The sequence below is a fragment of the Anneissia japonica genome, unplaced genomic scaffold (assembly GCF_011630105.1).
Source record: "Anneissia japonica isolate Jap-2015-1 unplaced genomic scaffold, ASM1163010v1 scaffold3262_len730253_cov190, whole genome shotgun sequence".
NCBI lineage: Eukaryota > Metazoa > Echinodermata > Crinoidea > Comatulida > Comatulidae > Anneissia > Anneissia japonica.
Genome location: NW_022732572.1, coordinates 719,172 through 742,484, shown reverse-complemented (window position 1 = coordinate 742,484; position 23,313 = coordinate 719,172). Strand labels below are relative to the sequence as shown.

General features: G+C 33.3%; 1 protein-coding gene across 1 annotated transcript in view; it reads left to right on the top strand.

Moving 5' to 3' along the window:
- LOC117115735 overlaps window positions 1-23,182 on the top strand; it is a 28,481-nt gene extending 5,299 nt beyond the window's left edge. The window contains exons 2-7 of the mRNA XM_033259658.1: window positions 9,848-9,982; window positions 10,955-11,044; window positions 12,228-12,752; window positions 13,431-13,475; window positions 18,189-18,236; window positions 20,712-23,182. Of these exons, the coding sequence (XP_033115549.1) occupies window positions 11,032-11,044; window positions 12,228-12,752; window positions 13,431-13,475; window positions 18,189-18,236; window positions 20,712-23,182 (3,102 nt within the window). The 5' untranslated portion in view covers window positions 9,848-9,982; window positions 10,955-11,031. The remainder of the gene's footprint in view (window positions 1-9,847; window positions 9,983-10,954; window positions 11,045-12,227; window positions 12,753-13,430; window positions 13,476-18,188; window positions 18,237-20,711) is intronic.
- Window positions 23,183-23,313: the final 131 nt, after the last annotated feature.

Here is a 23,313-nt window from a genome sequence, read left to right as displayed (position 1 = left end):
ACTTATATATACGTATATATATTTATATATACATACTTATATATATATACATATATACACATACTTACATATATACTTATATAGGCCTATATATATACTTATATATATACACTTATATTCTTATATACGTATATATAATGTACACTTATATATAAGTATATATACACACACATAAACATATATATATATACATATGTATATATATATACGTATATGTATATATATATATCAATATATATGTATGTATATATATATAAATATATATATATATGTATAACTATATATATATGTATATATATATGAATATATATATACGTATATGTGTATATATATACGTATATATATACATATATGTATATATACATACATATATATATATATATATATATATACACGTATATATACTTCTAAAAGTCGTGTATCATGCATAGGAACGTTGACGCCTGCAAGGCTCTGGTTTTAATTAGTTATAGCTCCTTAGGATGAAAGGTGACCCCCCTATTTTTATTACATATTCTAAAAGCACATGAGTTGTAGATATGATTTTATATATCATAATAGCTGATCGGACATTGTGACGTCACCATATTGCCATCTGAATTATAAAAAAAAAATTATATATGATAAATATTATGAATGATAATTACTCCCTCACCAGCAGGCCTTTGTCAATGAAAGTTGATACATATATATCTCTATCTCTTATCAGGAGACAACATTCTGTGACATTAACATGCGCATGTGTGTCATGACGTGCGCGTACACATGAGTATATATTTTAAAGTGTTCCAAATTCTTTTTAAAAAAAGCTGAAATAACGTATATTTAAGCCATTTTCAGCATTTAAATATTGTTCAATCAGCACCGCACACACTTCCTCGAGGGTCAAATTGCGGCGGATCACCTAACTCGTCCTCAGTGGCGAATTCAAATCTAGTTTTTCATTTTGATGACGTCATCATAGTAAAAAAGAATGCTTTTTTGGAGCCTTTTCATCTTTCTTTCTTAAAAGATGTAAATAATTTTAAAATAGAGGGTGGCAAACTGTATTTCGACGCTATCAGACCGATAGTTCGTATACTGTAAAGGAAAAATTTGTGTTGCATTACCAACCAACAGGGGGTTTTAAATTAAACTTGACAAGGTTTAAATTCATGTGCCATTACCGTCCTCGGGCACGTCGTATAAGGTATTCGTACTTGTGGGTTAAAATTTAAAATTGTTAATATCACTTTTCAGATAATATAAAGCACGTTTTAGGTCATTTTCAGTATTCCAAATCTTTCCATAATTTACGCGCCGTACGCTCATTTCCACGCCCACAGCACGTACTGAAGCTGGAAATTACGTTTCGATTACATGTTTTGGGTTTGTGACACTGTATTAGTATCATTACCGTGCGCACAGACGTTAAGACGTATGTGTACACATTCGTAAGTCATTAAAATGCTCAAAATTACTCTTTTTAAGAACTAAATAGAGCATGTTTTAGCATATAATAATTTTCAATCAGCACCGCACTTGCTTCGTGAGGGTCAAAGTACGGCGGATCACCAAACTCGTCCTCAGTGACAAGTTCAAATCTAGTTGTAGTTATTATTAATTACCACTATTTCACTATTTGATGAGTCATCACTGAAGGTCATTACACTGCAGCGCGTTTGGGACTTAATTTATTTTACTTCTGTGTTGCAAAATGAGCCTACACCCAGTTTCTAATTCATAATACACAAAAGCTGATACAAAGACACTGCAGGAGAAACCTATTGTAGACCAGCATCAAGACAAACACCCCATTGTCGATCTTTGATTTTTGAACAGTAACATTTGTGTCTGTGTTCTGAAGTTCCAATAATCCAGGCCTGCCAGTTGATGCAGCTGATGCTAAGAAAACAGATTTAGTATACGTCCTACTAGGTAAGCTTTATGAAGTTACTGCAGCTTATTATTTAGGCTTACTAGACGCACAATCAATCAATAGTAAGTATGCTTTTGTTGACAGATGAGTGTGATCATAGAGATCTGTGGTGTGATCCATAGATCTGATGGTAGTACTGCAGGGCACACTCCTCTACTTTCCTTGGCATTGAACCAGGGGATAGTCACCTCTCCCTGATTGAAATTTAACTTTGCAACTGTAGGGCTACAATAATTTTGATTAGCTAGGCCTAGGTTTATAAAACCTACTTTAAGCTAGTCTACATGGTCATGAAGTGGTAGTGATATATATATAGGAGGTGCAGTAATATAACAAAGCCAGAGCCATTTGCATCTCAATCAAGTATGTAACATTAATAACTTTGAATGACAATTAAAACCTCTTGTTTTTACTTGAAATCTGGGACCACTGTTCATATAATAAGCTAAATGCAAGAATGAGCATGGACCTTTTTTCACTTGTTAGGGTAATTTTCTTAAATAATACGATTTTAAACTTGAACAAAAACATATCTACTGCCAATAACAAGTTTGGGCGTTGGCAATTTGCATATGATTTTGTCTCATTGATATGGAAATACCAAATGCTAACCTATAGTGTACAATTGGTCAGTAACTAACAAATAATGTAACAACAAAAACTGAACACAAAGGAAGCATAACAGAAGTGCAGTGAAGCTTTAAGCCTATTCATAATTCCTAGTTACAAAAAAATATGTTTGAACAATATAATTAAACAAAGTTTTAAAAAGCTTGAGATTTGTAATATCAAGAGGCATATTTAAACAAAATATAAATTTAAAGCCCCATTCCCAGCAAAATTTCACTAAAAAAGAATCTTTTTTAGAAAAAATGCATATATGCATTACTCTATTATAAACAATGGAAAAATATTTACTTTAAGCTAGTCTACATAGTCAGGAGGTGGTATTGGTAGGCGGTGCAAGTAATAATATTTACAGTATTAAAAAAACCAGCCATTGCTTCTCCAGATATATGTAACAACTATAATGACAGACCTTTTTTTTTAACTTAATCTGCTTAATGATTGGACATAAGAGCTAAATGCAATGGGTATGAACATGGACCTCTTTTTCACTTGTTAAGCGCACGTTGGTAATTTTTAGAATCATACTATTTTAAACAAAGCAAAAACATCTACTGCCTTAACAGTTTATGGGCGTTGGCAATTTGCATACAGTATTGATTTTGTCTTGCATTGATATGGAAATACCAAATGCTAAATATAGATTATTACATTTGATACGGGTCAGTAACTAACAAATAGTACATGACTATTGAACATAAGGAAGCATAACTAAATGCAGGGAAGCAGCTAAAGCGTATTTCATAATTTTGTCAAGAAAGAGTGCTATCTCCTAGCAAACAATGTTTAAAAAAAGCTTGAGATATTGATTTGAGATTAAATTTAAAGCTTACCACATCAAGGAACTAAGGAAACAAGCTAAGATTTAATTTGTAACATTAAGAGCATAGTCAAAAACAAATTTAATTATATTTTTATCATACACTATAAATAGAAACTATTTCATTTTCATATAAACATCTACAATACACATCTTTGAAACAAAGAAATCAATCTAATGTAGTGAAGTCCTGGACGATATGTATCAGCGAGTGTTCCCAGTTGATAATACTTATTTATTCATTACCTTTAAATCGGTGGCACTTAGAATCCGGTATCCAGAGGGTTAAGTTTTGATTCCACCACACCTAAGATCTTTGGTTTTAACACAAGTGCCCGCATGCTTACAAAGACAGTAAATGTTTGGTTTACACCCACAGACTGTGTTACAGGGTGTGTGTAGTCTCAGCAATCATTGGGGATTCTAAAAATGAGATCAAAGGTCCTATTTTTATCATGTTACTGCAGCATAATAGTATAAACACATTTTTCTAGTAAGTACGCATTTGTTTTTGTTAATACTATGGTTCATAGATCTCAGGCCAGGGCACAGGTGAGGCAGTTTACTATTTACAGTGCTAACCTGGGTGGTGCCGCTGCTCACCTCTTTCTACCTGAAATATATCCTACTAACAGGATCCCCCCGCCCCAGCCAGGAAGGAGAATTTACCCCAGTTGGACAGGTCTGGACCCCCTGGGCCCAGTGGCGTATCTGGGAGAGGGCGTGGGGGCGCATGCCTTACCAAAAATATTACTCCCCCCCCCTTGCTTCCTTCAAAAAGATCACGGTCAAATAGATAAAAATCACCTAAAATCACCATATTTTGCGAACTAGCGCCCCTCAGTTAATCATCGAGCCCCCTTCACCTTTGTTCCCCCATCAGCTCCCCCCATTTCAAGACTTTTAGATACGCCACTGCCTAGGCCCTGTCGTCCGACAACCCAAAAATGGGAAACAAAAATAATTTGCCTATCCAAATAATGCTATATTGATTGCCAATTCCTACTGTGGTCTAAAAGCACACTTAGGACCAAATTAACCCATTAACCTTAACCAGGTTTTTTTTTTTATTCCAGTCCGCTTTGCTTCGGACCCCTTGTCCCAATGTCAGCAAATTTCTGGCTCCACCGCTGCTATCTATACCATGTCTGGTAGTAGGCCTCTAATTGACTAGAAGGTAGTTTAGGCCTACGTCTATTTAGTAACTCATAGCTAGTCTGTCTTTAGGAATAACCTCTATTTTTGTGTTTACAACAATTTGTCAACACTTGAAATCTGAGACTACTGTACTGTTCATTAGGGTACATAAAATATGTTAGATTACTGTGTCACTCCCTTGGAAAAAATTGATGCGGAAATTTAAGTTTCATTTATTTTAACAGTCATTAAAAACAATGCAAATTTGTGACTGGAAATACATACATTTTCTTTAAAAAAACAATACCTGTAAAATTAAACCAGTTTTTATACAATGATCTAAAATTTCTTGCCAAATAAAAACAGTCCCTCACTCATCGATTAAAATACATATAAAAAAAAAACAATATTCCAGGTCTAGAAATTTACTTTTTGCTAAAATGTGCTAGTTGTTAAAAATGTAACTAGCAAAATGAGCTTCTCAAAATAAATTGTATGAAAATAACTAATGATGTACTTCTATAAATTTGTGTGTTAAATGTTTTAATATAATATTTTCTGTTATGGTGAGTGTATTACAATAAATATCACAAAGAAATAGCCAAATGAGTATAAGAAATCGATTTCTATACCTTGTACATATATTCACTTCAGTGTCAGAACATTTTTAATATGAAAAAAAAAAATCACAGATACAAAATAAAAATTTGATATTATATACTTAATTTATTTTTAAAAATAATTTAAGTTTATCATTCAATTAATTTTTATTTTGTATCTGTGATTTTGTTTTCATATTAAATATGTACTGCTTATTGGAATTTTTCAAAATAATATAATTATAAACAATAAAATTTATTTTATATTAATTTTATATCATATTATTTTGAAAATAAAAAAAAATATACTTGTTTAGTGTCACACCCTCAGAAATTTTCAGGGGCAGGTTTTTTTGGTTTTTTTTGCCAGACTAGCCTAGGCTAGCTAGCCTAAGCAGGCTTAGCTAGGGGCTAGGTCTAGAGATTTCAAAAACTGCATTGGTAGCAAGCCAAATCTTTGACAGAAAAAGGCCATAACAGAAACTCAATTTTACATAAAAGATTTGTTTGTACAATATTTATTTTGATAGGCCTTGGTCTTTTAAAGCTGGGGGCTAGACGTTTTGTAGGCGGCCACTGGTGCAGTAGTAGGCCTAGCCTAGACTAGGTCTAGGTTAGGAGGTCTACTAGGCCTAGCCAGACTAGGCTCTAGTACAGGCTAGGCCAAAAACATCTGCCAATTGAAGCCTAGGTTGTAACCTATTATTTGTCTTGGCTTCATAGTAAATTATTATTGTTATATATATTATTATTATATATCTGAAACATTGATAATTATCTAAAAAGAACCAAATTTATACGTTCGCCTTTACTACCGATCGCATCGCCCGTGACTTCCGTCAACAAACACATGTGAGGAAAGCGATTTTATCTGCACACTGCTTAGTTAGCTTGTTGCAAGGTTTAAAAAAATTAATGTTGGTGGCGCACTTCACATCATGTTCCTGGTGCTCAAGATGAAAAAAACGATCGTTTTTCGTAGATTATAGCAAAGATAATAAATAGCAGAAGATAGAGCATCTTCCCAATATAGTGGAACATCCGTTTAAAAGGCATTGTGGGTACACGGAGAGCAATTTTACTGCAACCGCACGGCGGCGCTATATAAAAATAACAAAGGCGCTGCTTGTTTCCTTTAGTTTCTCAACTTAGTAAAATGTTCAAATTTTACTGCAACCGCAGGAGGGCGAATGTTCCATCGATTTTAATGCAAATACGCGGAGCAGCTCATTCTTCTGCTATTTAAGTTCTTTGATTATAAGCATTTTTATTCGATTTTAATAATTAAAAAATAAATAAATAAATTTAATAAAATTTGTATTAGTTTTTGTAGATCAGTTTAGTCTATTTGTAGTTTAATACTAGGCTAATTACAAGATATTTTGTATAGGTATTCCAACTAGCAATCATTTTTTTTAATTTGCTGGTTTGTGAATGTTTACCAAGCAATTATGACAAACCTACTAGCAAATTTGCTAGTTTGCTATCGTGAATTTCGAGCCCTGTATTCTGTTGTTCCAAAAAAAAAAAAAAACTTCCCATCCTCACAATTTAAAAAATAAAAAGAGTATTAATCTGATTATGTTTCTGTTCATAGGAGCCACCATCATATAAGTGCACAGAACCTCATTTTCACAATGTTTTAAATGGGTAATCTTTGTCTGAAGAACACTATTTCAAAATAAGCAAAAACATTTCTAGAGATTATTGCAACAAACACTTTATGGGCGTTGGTATTTTGCATATGATTTTGTCACGTGCTGGATATACCAAATGCTATAGAAAGGTTGCAATTGGTATGGGTCAGTAACTAACAAATAATTAACGACAACAATTGAACACAAGGTAAGCACAACCTAAAATCAGTAAAGCAGAATTGAAACATAGTTGACAAAGTATGCTAGTGATCTCTCAGTGATAATAAAAGCATGTGAACAATATAATTACAGGGGTGTCTATAAAAGAGAAAAAATAGGGGTCTGTCTTTTTGGGTCTTCAGTCTTGCAGGGAATGTTATAAACCATTTTCGCGAAATTTGAAATAAAAATTTCCAATAAAAAAGATAAAATTAAACCATTTTTTATACAATGATCTAAAATATCTTGCCAAATAAAAACAGTCCCTCCTCACTCATCGATTAAAATATATATTTAATATTTTGTGTGCACCTTATATGAGATCGGAGCCACCATCATATAAGTGCATTGAACCTCATTTTCACAATGTTTTAAATAGGTAATCTGTCTGAAGAACACTATTTAAAAATAAGCAAAAACATTGCTAGAAATTATTTCAACAAACACTTTATGGACGTTGGTATTTCGCATGATTTCGTCACATAATGGAAATACCAAAGCTATAGAAAGATTGCAATTGGTACGGGTCAGTAACTAACAAATAATGAATGACAAAAATTGAACACAAAGGAAGCACAACCTAAAATCAGTGAAGCAGAAAAGCTTCACTGACTAGGTTGTGCTGCTAAGTGCTTTTGTGTGCAATTGTTTTCATTATTATTTGTTAGTTACTGACCCGTACCAACTGTAATCTTTAGGTAGTATTTGGTATTTTCATATCAATATATGACAAAATCATATGCAAAATGCCAACACCCATAAGCTGTGTAGGTAATAATGTTTCACAACACAATGACATTAAAAGCATGTGAGCAATATAATTACAGGGGTGTCTATAAAAGAGAAAAAATAGGGGTCTGTCTTTTTGGGTCTTCAGTCTTCGTTTTATAGACTCCCTAATTACAGTATATAAATGACTACTTGAAGCTAGAATCCTATCAAGCTTGAGTGTTGTTGGTCGTGGAGCAGTAATGTGTAATCCGTATATTAATTGTAACATTGATAATTTTCTTTTTTTTTGCATTTGGTTATTATTGTATTGGAATAATTTCTTTTTACACGAAATCTGGGACTACTGTAACTGTCGTTGGTTGTATAAGATAGACGTTAAACCATAAACATACGAGGAATGACCTCCTTTTAACCTTCTAAGGGCCTTATAGGTAATTTTTTGACTTAATAAACTAAAGCAAAAACATATCTACATTACTACCTATACAGTTTGTGGGTGGTGGCATTTTACATATGATTTTGTCATATATTGATAATGCAAATACCAAATACTGTACTACCTAAAGATTACAGTTGGTACGGGTCAGTAACTAACAAATGATAATGACAACAATTGCACACAAAAGCAGCACAACCTAAAGTCAGTGAAGCTTTTTTTTGTGTATTCATAAATTATAAATTTTGTCTAAGTATGCTGATCTCCCAACGATAAGAAATGTTCAACAATTGAACAAAGTTTTAAAAAAAAATGACAAGCTTGGCACTTAAAAAGGAGGAAATACTGTAGGTTGAAATTTTCCAATATATAACGCAGATCAAGTCAAATACATTCTTACAATAAATTAATTAGTATTGAATGCAAAAGGTAGTAGAGAGACCAGTTTATAACGGTGTACGGTAAGAATGGCCCCGGAAAAAATGGCCCCGGAAAAAATGGCCCCGGATATAATGGCCCCGGAAAAAATGGCCCCGGTAAAAATGGCCCCATAAGACAGGTAGGTAAAAATGGCCCCAATAATCAAATTCTGAATTAAAACTGATTTTCTTGAGTCATTATATGCATTTTTTTTGGGGCCATTTTTTCCGGGGCCATTTTTTCTGGGGCCATTTTTTCCGGGGCCATTCTTACCTACATTCGTTTATAACATTATGGAAGATACTATTCACACTGTACTGTGTGAAATAACGTCTTATTCCTACTGTGCAAATAAGTTTGTCGTTATTGTTTATTATTTCACAGTAATTTTGCATTTAACATAGCTCCGTGTAGTTTGAAACGTTTGATGGTTTTTGATGCAAGAAAATGGGACAACATTGCTTCAAGCTTTGTGTTTAAATCCTCCATGTTGTTTTTACAGTGTAGATTCTACTCTAAGTGTGTGGTTGGTTGGGTTGTTTTGGTTGGGAAAGAGAAATTACCTCAGTGAATTTCTCAAACAGGATAACGAAAGCTCTCTAATGACTCAAGCTACTGCATGACCATTTTTATTAATAAAACCAATTTCTTCTAATTTTAAATACATTTTGCCCTGAATTTGTGATAATTCGTTATCACACAGACTTGTGCTAAATGCGTAACAAATTTAAGATTACGCATGTGTTTCTGCAAAATGTGTGTTTCATCCAAAATCACTTTGAAATGCGAGACAGTTGGTAACTATTGTTACACAGAAAAAGGCTTATTTGGATCGCATTTTAGAGTATGATATTTGGTTTAACTTTTAATAAATTTCAAATGAAAAAAATGTATTACATCAATTTCAATCAAGACTGATTGAAATAATGCATGTATGAAAAACACTATTGAGGTAAATAAACTATTCTTTTCCAATCATAAAAGTAAGAGTAAGGCAGCTAAGTGTTGCAGCCAAACCATGTAAAAATATTTTTTAAAATTCATTTAAATAATGCATATTTAACTATGAAAAAATGAGGTAAAATATTCTTTTCCCATCTTATAAGAAGAGTTAGACAGACAGTTGCTAGTGCAGTAAAAATTCAAGAAAGCAATTGAATTAATTAAAATAAAGTCCAAATAAAGTTAATTAAAATCATATAAAATCATAAATATTAAACTTATATAAGATTACATTGATTGTATTAGCCAAAAAAGAATCCTACAAAAGGCTGATAAATCAAATATTTATGACTTTTGCAGGAATAAACATTACTAGTCACACATAAAAGGCAAGCCAAGATGTGATGATACAATCCATCCAAGAGCTGAAGAGGCAGGTGACTGAAGCAGGAGGTGGGGGGGGGGGGCATTGCAGATATTGAAAAAAAGAACTTGGTAAGTAGATTTTCGAAGAATGAAATGCACTTGCCAATGTAAAAGGAAACAGCGTAGTTATTGAGAATTTGTCATTTTGAGATGTTTTTGTAATTTTTAAATGTTATTGATATTCTAAATATACAAATGTTATTTTAAAAGTAATTAAGATATTACTCTGAATTTGTTTGGTTTTTTATACAAATGTTAAGACTTCACTGGGCTGTTATTAAATTAAGACCAATAATAGACACCTTGGTTTTTGGCAGTGGTTGTATTCAGACTATTAATTACTGTAGCAGTTGTATTCAAACTTGACAAACAGCACTTGATTTGTATTATGTAATTTTCTAATGTTTAAATATTTTTTATGATGTTAGGTTTTATTTAATAGAAAAAAGGAGTTGTGTGTTCATTTATTTAAATGAGAATGTGCCAGTTACATATTTCAGAGATCTTAAACAATTTAGTATATTTACTATCAAATTATTTGATGGATCGTGGTTAGTATGGGAAATCAAAACTTGGGTCCCATTGGGAAGCGGTACTTTAAATTACACTTTATTTTAATTTGTTGTTCTATGCATCAAATTTTCTTTTGGTTGTTTGTTTTGGTATTTTTTGGAATTGTGTTTACTCTCTGTATGCAAAGAGAACTTTGTAACTTCACAACACCATGTGACGGTACTATTAAAGCAGTGCTACCTGATATGGCTGAGTGCTCATAATTGCGCTTTAAACCTTTTAAACTATAGTTTAATTTAAATTCAAATCAGTGGGTTTTAAATACATAATTTGTAAAGCAATACAAAATGTGGCTTAGTTGTGGTAGTAATCAGCTTTAAAGTAACGACTGGTAGGAGGAGTGTGTCATCATTTAAATGAACCGTTCTAAAACTAAAAATTTCAAAAGAATACATTAAATTAAAGTGAATGATAATACAGGTAGTATAAAATTATCTAATATCTTCATTTCTGTTGAATCCATTATAGTGTTAAAGGTTGTGAGTCCCAACAGTTTGAGTGAATTATTTAATAAATTGCTGTGAGAAGTAGATCACAAAGGAAGAATGGAAGAAACAGGTAAAATACTATTTATAAGTAATTGTTGTTGGCATCCCAAATAAGCCTGCCAGCAGAAACACAAGGAGAGGCAGCGATCGCAATTGAACCAGGGACCTAGAGATCTCCACGGTTCAGCGCACACACAGTGGCTATTACTACAGCCGAACTAAGCTCCTCTCGGGTTACTTTAAAATTACTAATTACTAAAGCTGGAATATTTTTAGCTTTATTCAATGTTTATTTTGGATGTTTCCAGGTCTCAAGTCTTGCGGTACTCCCCCAGAAATTGTGGCGACCTCCCACACTCTTGCAAGCAAGAAGGAATCTCCTGAAAATTAACCTATTTCCGCAAAGTCATGATTTTGCATGTTTTCATTGCTTTATTAAATTTTCTCATGGAAGTCAGTGCCGTTGGGTATCAATATGTGTAGCAAAATAAAATGAAATGCGTTGAGAAGGCTCATTAACCAAAGCAGTGGCGGATTCATAGGGGCGGGAGAAGCCGGTCTGGGCTCCTAAGTATTTAAAAGTTATTTTTAATAAAATTGGGGCAGAAAAGAAAATAATATTTAAATTTAAGTCTGGCATGGCCATTTTCGGCAGGTGGTTCAGAGTCTGTCGACCCTTAATCTGTGAAAGTCTCTCCTTGCCACCAGTCTCCTGTAATGACTTCCAACTTGGGACCCTGTGTTTATTTACATGTCACTAACAGTAACACATATGCAAATGCACACATTCTCTTTATCCTCTCCCTGTTAGAGTAATCTTTATTTAAATTATCTCAAAATTTAAATTAGAATTTGTTCAGGGTATTAAAGAAGTATTCATTATTTCCATTGTTTAAACTTCTATTTACTTTTATTCATTTTTTTAACCTATTTTTCACTTCTTTAATGATGAGTTAAATTACTGTAATGGATGATCAATGAAGATGATAATCAAATGTACATTTTCATTTTACTTGTTGATGTTTAAAGTTGTACATTTCTATTAATAAAGCCAAAAAAAAAATCTTTGTGTGGGCCACATTTTGGAAAAATTTTTTAAAATGGCTTGGTCGGTCGGAAAACTTTTTTTTAAACCAAAAATGTCTAGGCAAAGCTCATGAAAAAAAATATTGTTCATTCAGGCGTGGCCAACACAATATTTTTTTTTTATCTGGCTTACGGTAATATTGATGATAGTCAACTTTTTATCATAGGACTTTCAAAGGATGATTTCAGCCAGCTGTTGGTGGACTTTTCAAGATGGTATGATGGACTTGGACATGTCAATATGCTAAAAGTTTTGTACAACAACAGAGATCATGTGCCAATTTATAATGAATTAAGTGAGGCTACTAAGGTGATATCCTTGCTAAGTATGTTAATTGGTTCTGGGAATTTGAGTCCTACAAATCTCACTATCCTGTATGACACTATAAAAGTGACTGGACAATTTGGCTTCAACTCCAGAGTTATACTTCCACTTATACAAAGAATCAAGGAACATGAAGTAACTAAATTCTCATGGTACAGACAGTTCCTGTTAAAGCTAGGAACGGTATTGACTGAAGATGATATAGTAGCGCTTGATGTAAGATATAACATACCTCTGTTAAAGAATTACAATGATAGCTGGCATTTGATTCTGGATCTAGAACATAAGAATGAGCTTTGTGAAGAAAAGATTTACAATTTTATTGAAGGATTACCAAGTTGCTTGGCTGTGAAGTATTTACTTGAAGGTATACTGCTGTTGTTTATGAACTAATAGTTTTATATGATACTTTATAAATATATAGATGGATGCACAATTGTTTTTACCTTCCCTTTTTGACATTCAGATGCACACAGAGGTCATGTCAATGTACTGTACCTTATAAGTTCATTGTTATTAATATTGTTATAAATGCTAACATATTTAGCATGATATTTGTTAATTTGAGTAGCCAGTCATATTCAAGGTATTTCCCATACCCCAGCCAGAGATTTGGCTTCATTAACTCACTTTCACCTCATCAGATATCATGGTTACTGCCATGCATGACCCATACACATTGATGGTAAAAACAGTAAGGCCTTCATAAAGTATGCACTCAAAGATCTCAGGCAGATCAAGTTGTCTTATGGTGGATCAGGGTTTTTTTTTATATAGATCTTTCTACATGTGCAAACTTTACAGCATGTTACATCTGTAAAGGTTTATACAATGATTCTTGTATGAACTTTCTCCACCTAGCTAAGGGTATATTACCTATACTGTACTTGTATCTACATCAACCAATTAGACATGCACCATATAAAGTTTATTTTATAAACAGTATTATGATTTACATTACCTAAAACTTGTATCACTTTATTACTTTACACTATTACACTCTGCTTTTATTATTTATATTTTCAATTTCTCTTTCTTTTTACAGGTATTAAAGAAGCATCAACATCAATTACACCAAAGGTAAATGAAGGTATGTACAGTAGGTGCTGAATGATATTTTTCATTTAACATTAATTGAAATTTATTTAAGCAGCTCTTTATACAATAAATAGTTTTTTTTTTTTTAATTTAGTAGTATTCAAATGATGCTCAATCCAAGAACTCTTGATCTTTTGTCTATCATTAGTTTGACAAGCTTTCCTGTATGCCACTTGAGGTTGTCAGTCTCAAATATAATTTGACATTCCAACCAAATGTATTGTGATTTCAGCTCCTGATATTGTGATATTGGTCACACATTTTACCACCATAAAGCATAATAACCCCTCCCCTTCTGACTCCATCAAGGGATTTACTTTGGACCCCAGCTAGAGGCCTTAGGCAGCCCTTTTTAGGTCAGAGAATGCCATTCCTGGCCATCGGGAGGTGCCATAATCATAAATTTTGTGGTGCTAATGTGGTCTAAACGCTACATCTGTGAAATTACCTCAGGGCACCCTCTATTTTGAATTTCTTGATCTGCCATTTATTGTGATCATGCTTACAGTATTTCACAGACACAATTGCATAACCAATGCACTCAATGAATGTCTTGAATTTGAAACCTACGGATCTAAAAAACTCTTAACATATTATCAAATTTTTGTAGACAATTCAATATAAATCCATATTTTATATTAATTGATGGGAAAATAATGATTTTATCGTTGTTTTTCATCAAAATGGTAACTGTTTTCTAGGCGTATGTGTTTATTACCGAATTTGCTAGCCGTAGTATCTTAGTTAGTTGTTTTAGAGTATTAGACCATCGTGTTCTTTATTGGAACAAATCGTGATGTTAAAACCTGTAGTTCTATTTAAACTAAATAGTAAAGTAAAATGGATCTATGTTTTAGGATTATTCATAATCTTATTGTATAATTTTAATGTTCAGGCATTTCCTATTTTTTTCCATTCTCTTCCATACATATAAATTAGATATAAAATTCAAAACAATTAACTCATGGAGTTTAAATATATCCGATAAGAAAGTATAATACATACTCCAAGAATTGAAATACACGCCATTGTGTTGGGATTCAATATTTCGACATGAATTATGTCATCATCAGGAATGAAAAAATTATCCATATTAGCAAGCTTATATGCACTAGTACCAAAAGTGTTTAACCAATCAAAACATTACCTCTAGTAGGTGACATAGCAGTGATTTAAACAAAAGATCAAAGCATTCTTACTCTACTGATCAAAGCTACCTACAAGAACAAAGGAAGCTCCTTTGAAGCTCTGAGTCCATTGTTAAGCAAAGGGTGTAGTCTACGTATAGCAAACGCTTCTTTAAACAATAAGATAGACCAGTTTCGGGAGCTGTCAATAATGTTAATACTAGAAAATATTAAACCTAATTTATTACTTACATTAGGTTTATTATACTATTTTTTTTATTTCTTCTTTTGTATACACAAAAAAAAAAACAAAAAAAAAAACAAACAAGCAAACGGTATACAATAGGAGCCAAGAAATAGAAGTCTAATCAAGCTTGGCCCCTTTCTTAACTATCCCCCTCAGTCCCAATAAATAAAATAGAATAAAATAAATATATAAATAAAATAATGAAAATAAATAAATAAATAGGCATCAATCTTCATACTCGGAATAAAGTAATTTTTTCAGTTTTGAAACAAATACATTCCTCGAGGTAGTCTCTCTTAACTTAACAGGTATTGTATTCCAGAGTTTAGCACCCATATACGAAATTCTAAATTTACCTAAATTAGTTCAGCATTTTGATATAGCTAAATTATATTCGTAATTAAACCTTGTTGCATAACTATAACAAATATTTTCAAAATAATCTGATAAACTATGTGGTAATCTGTTATTAAATGTCTGATATAAAATTCAAAATATATAATTTATGAAGCTTAAATACGTCTAAAATGTTAAGTTTTTCAAATAAAGGTATAGAATGAGCCCTAAATTTAGAAAAAGTAATACATCTGGCACACATTTTTTGAGTGAGTAATAAAGGTTTTAAATGCGATTCATAGGTGCTGCCTCATACCTCAATACCAAAAATCAAGTTGTGTAAAATAAATGAATTATAAAGCATAACCAATGTTTCCTCAGGGACACAGTGCCGTAACTTAAATAAAAAACCAGCTCTCTTTTTTATTTTATTGTTTAAATCAGATATGTGATCTTTGAAACTAAGGTATTTATCAAGTTTAATGCCAACAAAATTAACAGATTTACATTCAGAAATTAAGCTTGTGTCGATCCTAATGGAGCCAAGATTATATAATTAGTTTTATCGGCATTTATTGTTAATTTATTGGCGTTGCACCACTAAATGACTTTTTAGTTCCTATGCATGTAATGCAATAGGAACTATTGTAATCACTCTTCACTGTTTTTCCTTTGTTATTTATGCAAATGCGCATGCGTCAAAGAAAAGTTTTCCGACATTTTGTTTTACCTCGCGATGCGAAGTTCGATGTGAAGTTTCTGCAGAGTTCAGTCAGGGCTCACATAAACCGATTGACAAGTCAGCATGGATGAAACTATTTTGGTTTTACAGCAAAAAAAATCAACTGCTGTGGCATAGGTATTTTGAAGAAGGCCCAAAATAAAACAAAAAGGTTTTAATACTTGCTGAAATACATCGTTTTTGCATTTAGATCTCCATTCATCACTAACTCCATGTGAGGTTTTTTTCTGTTGTATGAGTAGTCATATGAAGGTACTAATATATCCTCGACAGTTGGCTATGCAGCAATGCAAATTGAAGACAAGTAAAGATATAAAGGCAGCCGACTGTCGGGTACATAACAACTATCTAACTTTCCACAAAAACATTAGGCCTATTAGCTAGGCCTAGTTCAGTACGTTACTACGATGCGAGGGTGGTAGATCGTTCAGTCAGTAATATCGTGTTATCGTCTAGGTACTTTTTGCGGAACCCGTATTGATGCTTATAAAATATATTAACTTTTTCAAGGAAATTAGTTAGACGATCATTAAATAATTTTTCAAGAACTTTGGATAATACCGGTAATATAGAAATCTGGCGGTAGTTCCCTATGTTCTCCTTTGGGTCTTTTTTAAATACAGGAACTACACGTGCAATCTTTAGGGTGTTTGGGAACTTTGAATTTGGAAATGAAAGGTTAAAAACATAACATAATGGTATTGAGATATAGGGTGCTGCAACACACAGTAATGTTAATGTAGAGGTTTCCATTACGGAATAGGGGCCTCTTTCCTTCTTTATAGGCCTTAGCCATAACATCCCTTAAACCTCGTTTTTTTTTACCAAGTCCGCTTTAGGAAGATCCTCGGTTACAAAAATATTACTGTTTTTGAGTAACATCTTCGCTTTAATGTACACCTGGAATTGCTGAGTTCGGTAAAGGAATTTTGCAATAATATGAAGTGGCTTCTCGTTGGGTGCTCGGGGTTTTCCTATACGATAGGCATTTTCTATATCTATACCAGGCATTTTTAATTCATTGGCAATAAAATCCTTAATTTTCTTTATAGCGTCTTCATTTGATTCCTCCTGTAGGCCTCCAAATCTCAAACTAAAACTTCTAGAATATCATTCGATTTTGTTAATTTAAGTTTCTAGTGCCTCGATGATGGATTTGTCGTTTAAAACGCTCGTTGATACAGCCTTGAGCTTGTTGGAATAATCGGCTACTTTCTTTTCAAGATTGGTTATCGACTCACTCGAATATTGTAGCGATGCTTCCATATCAGCTTGTTTAGCTTCTATAACATCGATCCGCCCAAGAATAGTGTGCTGATTGCTTAGTACCGAGTCGATCTTAGTCGAAAGCTTTCGAATCTCCCGCCTCAGCGTTTCCGTGTTGGATTGTTCGGCCGCTCCCAATGGCTCAGGCGATTCAGGCTCAGGCCCTAGATCTGCAGTAGCTGATTTCTCCTTTTTTCTACCCATATTTGTCTGTTTGGTCGTCAGCTTTTCAATATATTATTATAAGTAATAAGAATCACTTACGATTTTTGCAAAATGATCACCGATTACTGTTAATTTTGGAATTATCTACTGTATAATTTCCGACGGAGCAACTGACGAAATTGTTGTTCACTCGTGCACCCTCATTGAAACTATACATGGTCAACGAAATTAACCAGTCGAATACGCCCAATTATCATGAGAAACATACATTTACTTGTCCTTTTAGACAGATTCCATAACTTATTGAGACCTGTCTGTTTGAAGGTGGAATGAATAGTTAAAGTTTCTTCTGACTGAAATTGCTCCATTTGTGACATCATAATGAAAAGTAGCCACACCAATGTAACAAATGTACACAAGCACGTCATTGCTCTTCAAATGGGCTTTGCTTGGTGACTGGTTGAAATCTACTGCTAGATAATTGAGGACTGGGATATTCATTTTACTGTACAGTACATACCAAAATACAAAGCATATGAAAACGTTTTCTTATTCTTTGTATTTTGGTAAGTGAAGATAGACTTGTGAAAACTAATATATTGATGCAAACTTTTTTGATTTTAAAATAAAGCTGTAATTTTTTATATTAATATTTGATTAATGATATTAACAGTATTCTCTGCACCCATCAATTTTTAGTCCTTAAATTACTTAACACGTATCTACTATTTGAACTATTGATTCTATGTAATCAATAAACTTGACATTACTATATTGCACACTATTGTTTTAAGCTCATAATACCCAACGGTTTCTTTGCAGACAAGGCAGGAAAATCAGAACAACCAAGAAGATCAAGGTCAGATGAAGGTGTGTAATATATTCAATATACCATTTAATAGCATTACAGGGACATTTACTGTATAGTACAAATACATCATAACAAAACTAAAATATACATAGACAAGTTTGCTAGAAACCCCTGCAATGATCCTGCTAATCTCAATCGGCAGATGGTCAACAAGCTTGTACACCACCGGCAACACCCTAATTTCATCTACTGTTAAAACTCGCATTTTTGTCATGAGCCATGCTCTCTGGGCGATTTATTTTCTGTACCAAAACCATTCGAGATCTTTGGTTTCCAGATGTCCTTATAATAATTTTCCATTCAAAAAGTTCCAGTTGAATTTTCCTGATTCCCCTAAGAACCCCCCAATTTTAATAAATTTGCAAAGGTACACCTTCAATTTCCACTCTGTTTCATAAGCGCCCCGTTTGAATATGCACCCTTCAAAAAGTGCAAAAAAATATCAAGCGCCTAGGCGCGAGTACGGTACTGTAATTTTATTGAAGAATCAACAAGTTACTTGACTGTGAAAGCTTTACTGGAAGTTGCTTGTAAAAAAAGAGTTTTACCAATTTTAAAGTGATTTAGCATACAGTTGCATCAGGATCTTTAGACCCAAACCACAATGGTTCCTGTAGCAGGCACAAGCCAGAGTGTTATACAATACATAAACTTTATGTATTGACTTTCGGAATATTGTTCCGTGCTCTACTGTAGCGATGCTGTTAATATTCAAATTCTCTATTGCAATTTATTTAATTAATTGGTTTTAAAAACCATTTGTTTGATAGAGTTTCATTAATAATTACATACTGTACAGTGTGTATGCTGAGAGTCCTACATTATAATAAAGGAATTAGAACTAAAATTTGTGTTGCATTCTATACAATTCCTGAAAAGGAATTTGTTTTCAAAAAATGAGTTCCACGAACATTAAGTGGACAAATTTTTTACCTGTCTTTACTGCATACTTTTTTTACCAAGTATGGCAGGGGTGGGTATTAACATGGGTCAGAGGGCCAAAGTGAATTTTTTTTTCTACATACAGAAACACTCAATCGTCAAGCTTTCATCCATCTCACACAATCAAGTCCATAGTTTACATGCAGGCCCTCAGACACCATCCTACCGTATATGCTCAGATGCACTTGACAAAAAGCAGCACCTTAATCACCTCCGTCGCTAATTTAATGACCTACAGTACATTTTTCTAAACTTGTCAACAAACAAATTTCCAAAGCCACTGAGATACCTCATTAAACACTTATGACATACAAGAAGGATCACTAATCGTGCACCTCTTCAACACATACAATGCTCTCGTCAAAACCATTACAACGCATCATTAATGACTTACAACCTTTAATGACTCTACACTCCACAAAATCACACCCAAGAAAACTAAAGTTGCATACAGACAGCCACCTAACCTTAAACAACAACTTATATCCAAAAAAGTGTCCCACACCCCAACTACAACAGGCATTATGCAATCAACAAAAATGCAAACTTTTTCCATATATCAACACAAGCAATACCATTACTGGGCCTAATCAACAATCATATAAGCATCAATGGATCATTTTCTTGTTCATCTAACGCTATCTATGCCATTACGTGCCGTACAGTGGCGGCTCTAGGATAATTTATGGGGGCTAAGATGTCCGACTTGGGGGGGCCTAAGTATTTATGGGTATAACTATAGCGTGCAGCCAGGGGTTGGTATGGGAGGGGGTGTCCCCTCCTCCCAAAACAAGAATTGGAAAAAAAAACAGAAAAAAAAAAACTTCTAGATGGCCGGAAAAGGCTGGGATGAGAAGACTAGGCCTATTTTTTTTGGCCGTTGTGTATAAGAGACAGGACCGATAGGGGCTTAAGCCCCCTACCCCCAATTCATTCATCTACATAAAAATTATATAATCAGAAAATAGAATTGAAGTATAATGAATAAATAAATGAAAGATATAGATTGATAAGCAATAAATTACTTATTTTATACAATGCATTACATATGTGATATGCTACTACTACTGCTTACCAATGAAGAAGTATAACAGGAAATTAATGCACCTCAACTGCAAGAATATTTCTATGTAAATAATAGTAGGAATATATTATTCTGATGTAAGTTTACATTTGGAAAATATCATAGGAGTGATGTTGTGCCCTACCTGACGTGTTTTTGTATCAAATACTCCGTACTTCCCAAATACTTTCGGGAAAAATTTGCAAATGATTTGGGTGAAAATCGAACCCATGACCTTCAGATAACTAACCTGGCACCGTAATCACCAGACTACCTACCAAGCTTGCGCTTAGTGACTAGTGTTGAATCCGATCCCCAAGTAGCAGCAGGTACTGCAAGTGCTATTCTCATGTAAGTTCTTTCACAAGTATTTGGGAACGTACTCAGTATTCGATACGAAAACATGTCAGGTAGGGCAAAACATCATTCTTAAGAATATATTATTGTTATTTGTTTTGAACTATTTCAGATAAAATCATCAAAGATGCCCTGACAACAAGACAGAAAGAAAAATATAGGAATGAGAATCAAATGACACCAGCAGTCTGGCATCATCATCACGAAATAAATATTGCAGAAGTGTTCACTGAACTCAACTTGCTGCAATCCAGAAAAATAGACAGAAAAGCACCTGACAAGTCAACATGGAAAAAAAAGGAAGGAAAACCCACATCATTAAAAGATGCATTAGATGTTATTAAATCACAAGATTCATGCAAGATATTAATAACAGGGAAGGGAGGAATGGGCAAGACTACTCTCCTTAAATATATTGCTAATCAGTGGGCTACTGATGATAAACATGTCTTTGCTGATAAATTACTGTTTATGATGAATATCAGGGAAATTAAAGCATGTGTAAAGTTCTTGGACATAATTATGGAAAAAATTGATTCGAATGGAATAATTATAAAGAATGATTTGAATGATAATTCAGTTAAAAAGTTCCTGGTCAAACATGACAATGAAATAGTAATTTTGTTAGATGGATATGATGAGTTAGAAAGAGATGCGAAAGACCCATTAGATCTATTTAAAGGAAGTGAATTGCAAAAAAGCACTGTGGTGATAACATCTCGACCTGACAACACAGCTGATTTGGTTAAATGCTGTGATGTACACATTGAAGTAAAGGGATTCAGTCCAGGAAACATAAAGAAATACATTCACAAGCATTTTGAATCAATTGGTGCAACCGAAGTTGGTGAATTGCTAATAAAAGAGTTCAGTCTTGATTCAGAGTATACAATGTTTTGGGGTGATGATCACAAAGAAGCATTAGAATTGTGTTCATCTCCACTGTTATTGCTTCATATTTGCACCATATGGAAACAAATACGTCTTCTTCCCACATACTTGCCAGATCTCTTCAAGGAAATCATTTGCTGTACTTTAAGTCAATACCTAAACAGGACTGGAAATGGAACTGCAATTAGTAATCTTGATAGCATTCCAGATGATTATATGCCTGCACTTTTAGCTTTAGGAGAATGTATGTATGAAGGACTAAAGAAAAATGCACTATCTCTTGACAAAAATGATTTGTCAAAGAATAAAGAACTAGTAAATTTAGCACTGAATTTTGGATTTGTTTATGAAGATACCCCTGTTGATCCAGGTGATACAAGGAAGATGTACACACCCCCACACAAGTTAATTTCAGAGGCACTAGCAGGGTTTTGCTTGGCTAATAAAATTCAGGAAGATCATTTGAAAGTAGAGGAGTATGAGGTGATAAGATCTAATGAATACCTACATATGACAAGAGTGTTCACAGTAGGATTTCTTGGTGATAAAGCTGGTAAATTGCTAAAACATTGGTTCATAAAGAGGGCCTCAAATTTGTGCTCAATAGCACAATGTTTCAGACATGTGAAAGATGAACATGAACACCATGTACTACAGGAATTGGATAACAACAGTGAAATGAAAGCATGCTGTGAGCAAATATGTCAGTCATTCAGAATAATTCTTAATGACAACATCAAAAATATGCATCTATTCAAACTTATGTGTTGCATTGAAACACATGAAATCGTAGAGCTTGAAAAGGCACCAGTCTCTATGATAGATACATCTAGTGAAGAGTCTTTAAGAATTGCATGCAGGGACTTTGTACACAGCTCAGTTGTAGTACAAGGAGCTTGGCTAACAGAACATTTTTTTGAATATATTTCAAATTGGGGAGAAAAAAGAATCAAAATTCTTTCAGCTGCAATGAAAAATATAGATATGACATATAAACAAAGGGTAATGAACTTCAGTTTTATACCTAAAGTTAGTTCTTTTTTTGTAATTCATTTCTTAGAACATGCAAGAAACCTATCTTCCATAACATATTGTCAAGCTTCTGTACTCAGTGAAGTTATGAATGAGTTACACAAAACTCACACTAAGTTGAAATTAACCAAACTTACTATTGACGATCTCCGCGATACTGATGGAGGTTTACTAGAAAAACTGTTTGAAGTGGCTCCTAAACTGCAATATTTAAAGGTAGCCAGTGGTAAACTATCAGGCAGCATTATTAAAAGGATTAAATATTGTCGTAGGAGGTATGTTGTATTTAGCGAACATCTATTGAGGAAAAAGTTAAACCTTTCAGATATTGATAGTGAATCACTTGCAACATTTATATGGGTAGTTACTCAGAGCATATATCAGAGTTATAAACATGATGATGATTTTGATTATTTTGATTATGATTTTTATAATGATTGTCGTCCATATGCTGTTCCTTTCATTTGGAGTAAATATTCTCTTACAGCTGATAACCTAACAAAGCTGGTTAAATCAGATGTAAATATGAGACTGAATTGGATAAGGATAGATTTGAGTAAGATTAACCTGTCATCAGTCAGTGGTAGAACATTAGCTTGCCTTATTAAGATTTCCCCAGACATGAGACATATTTGTTGTTTGTGTCCTATATTTACATGAACATAATCATAGCACAACACAACTTCAGTTCGCCATGTTACTTTCTTTATTCCCCTTGCTCAATCCTCACATGTCATAGAGGGCGGTAAACAGAATATTGCAAAGATGAGGTGTGGTATTATTGCCTAACA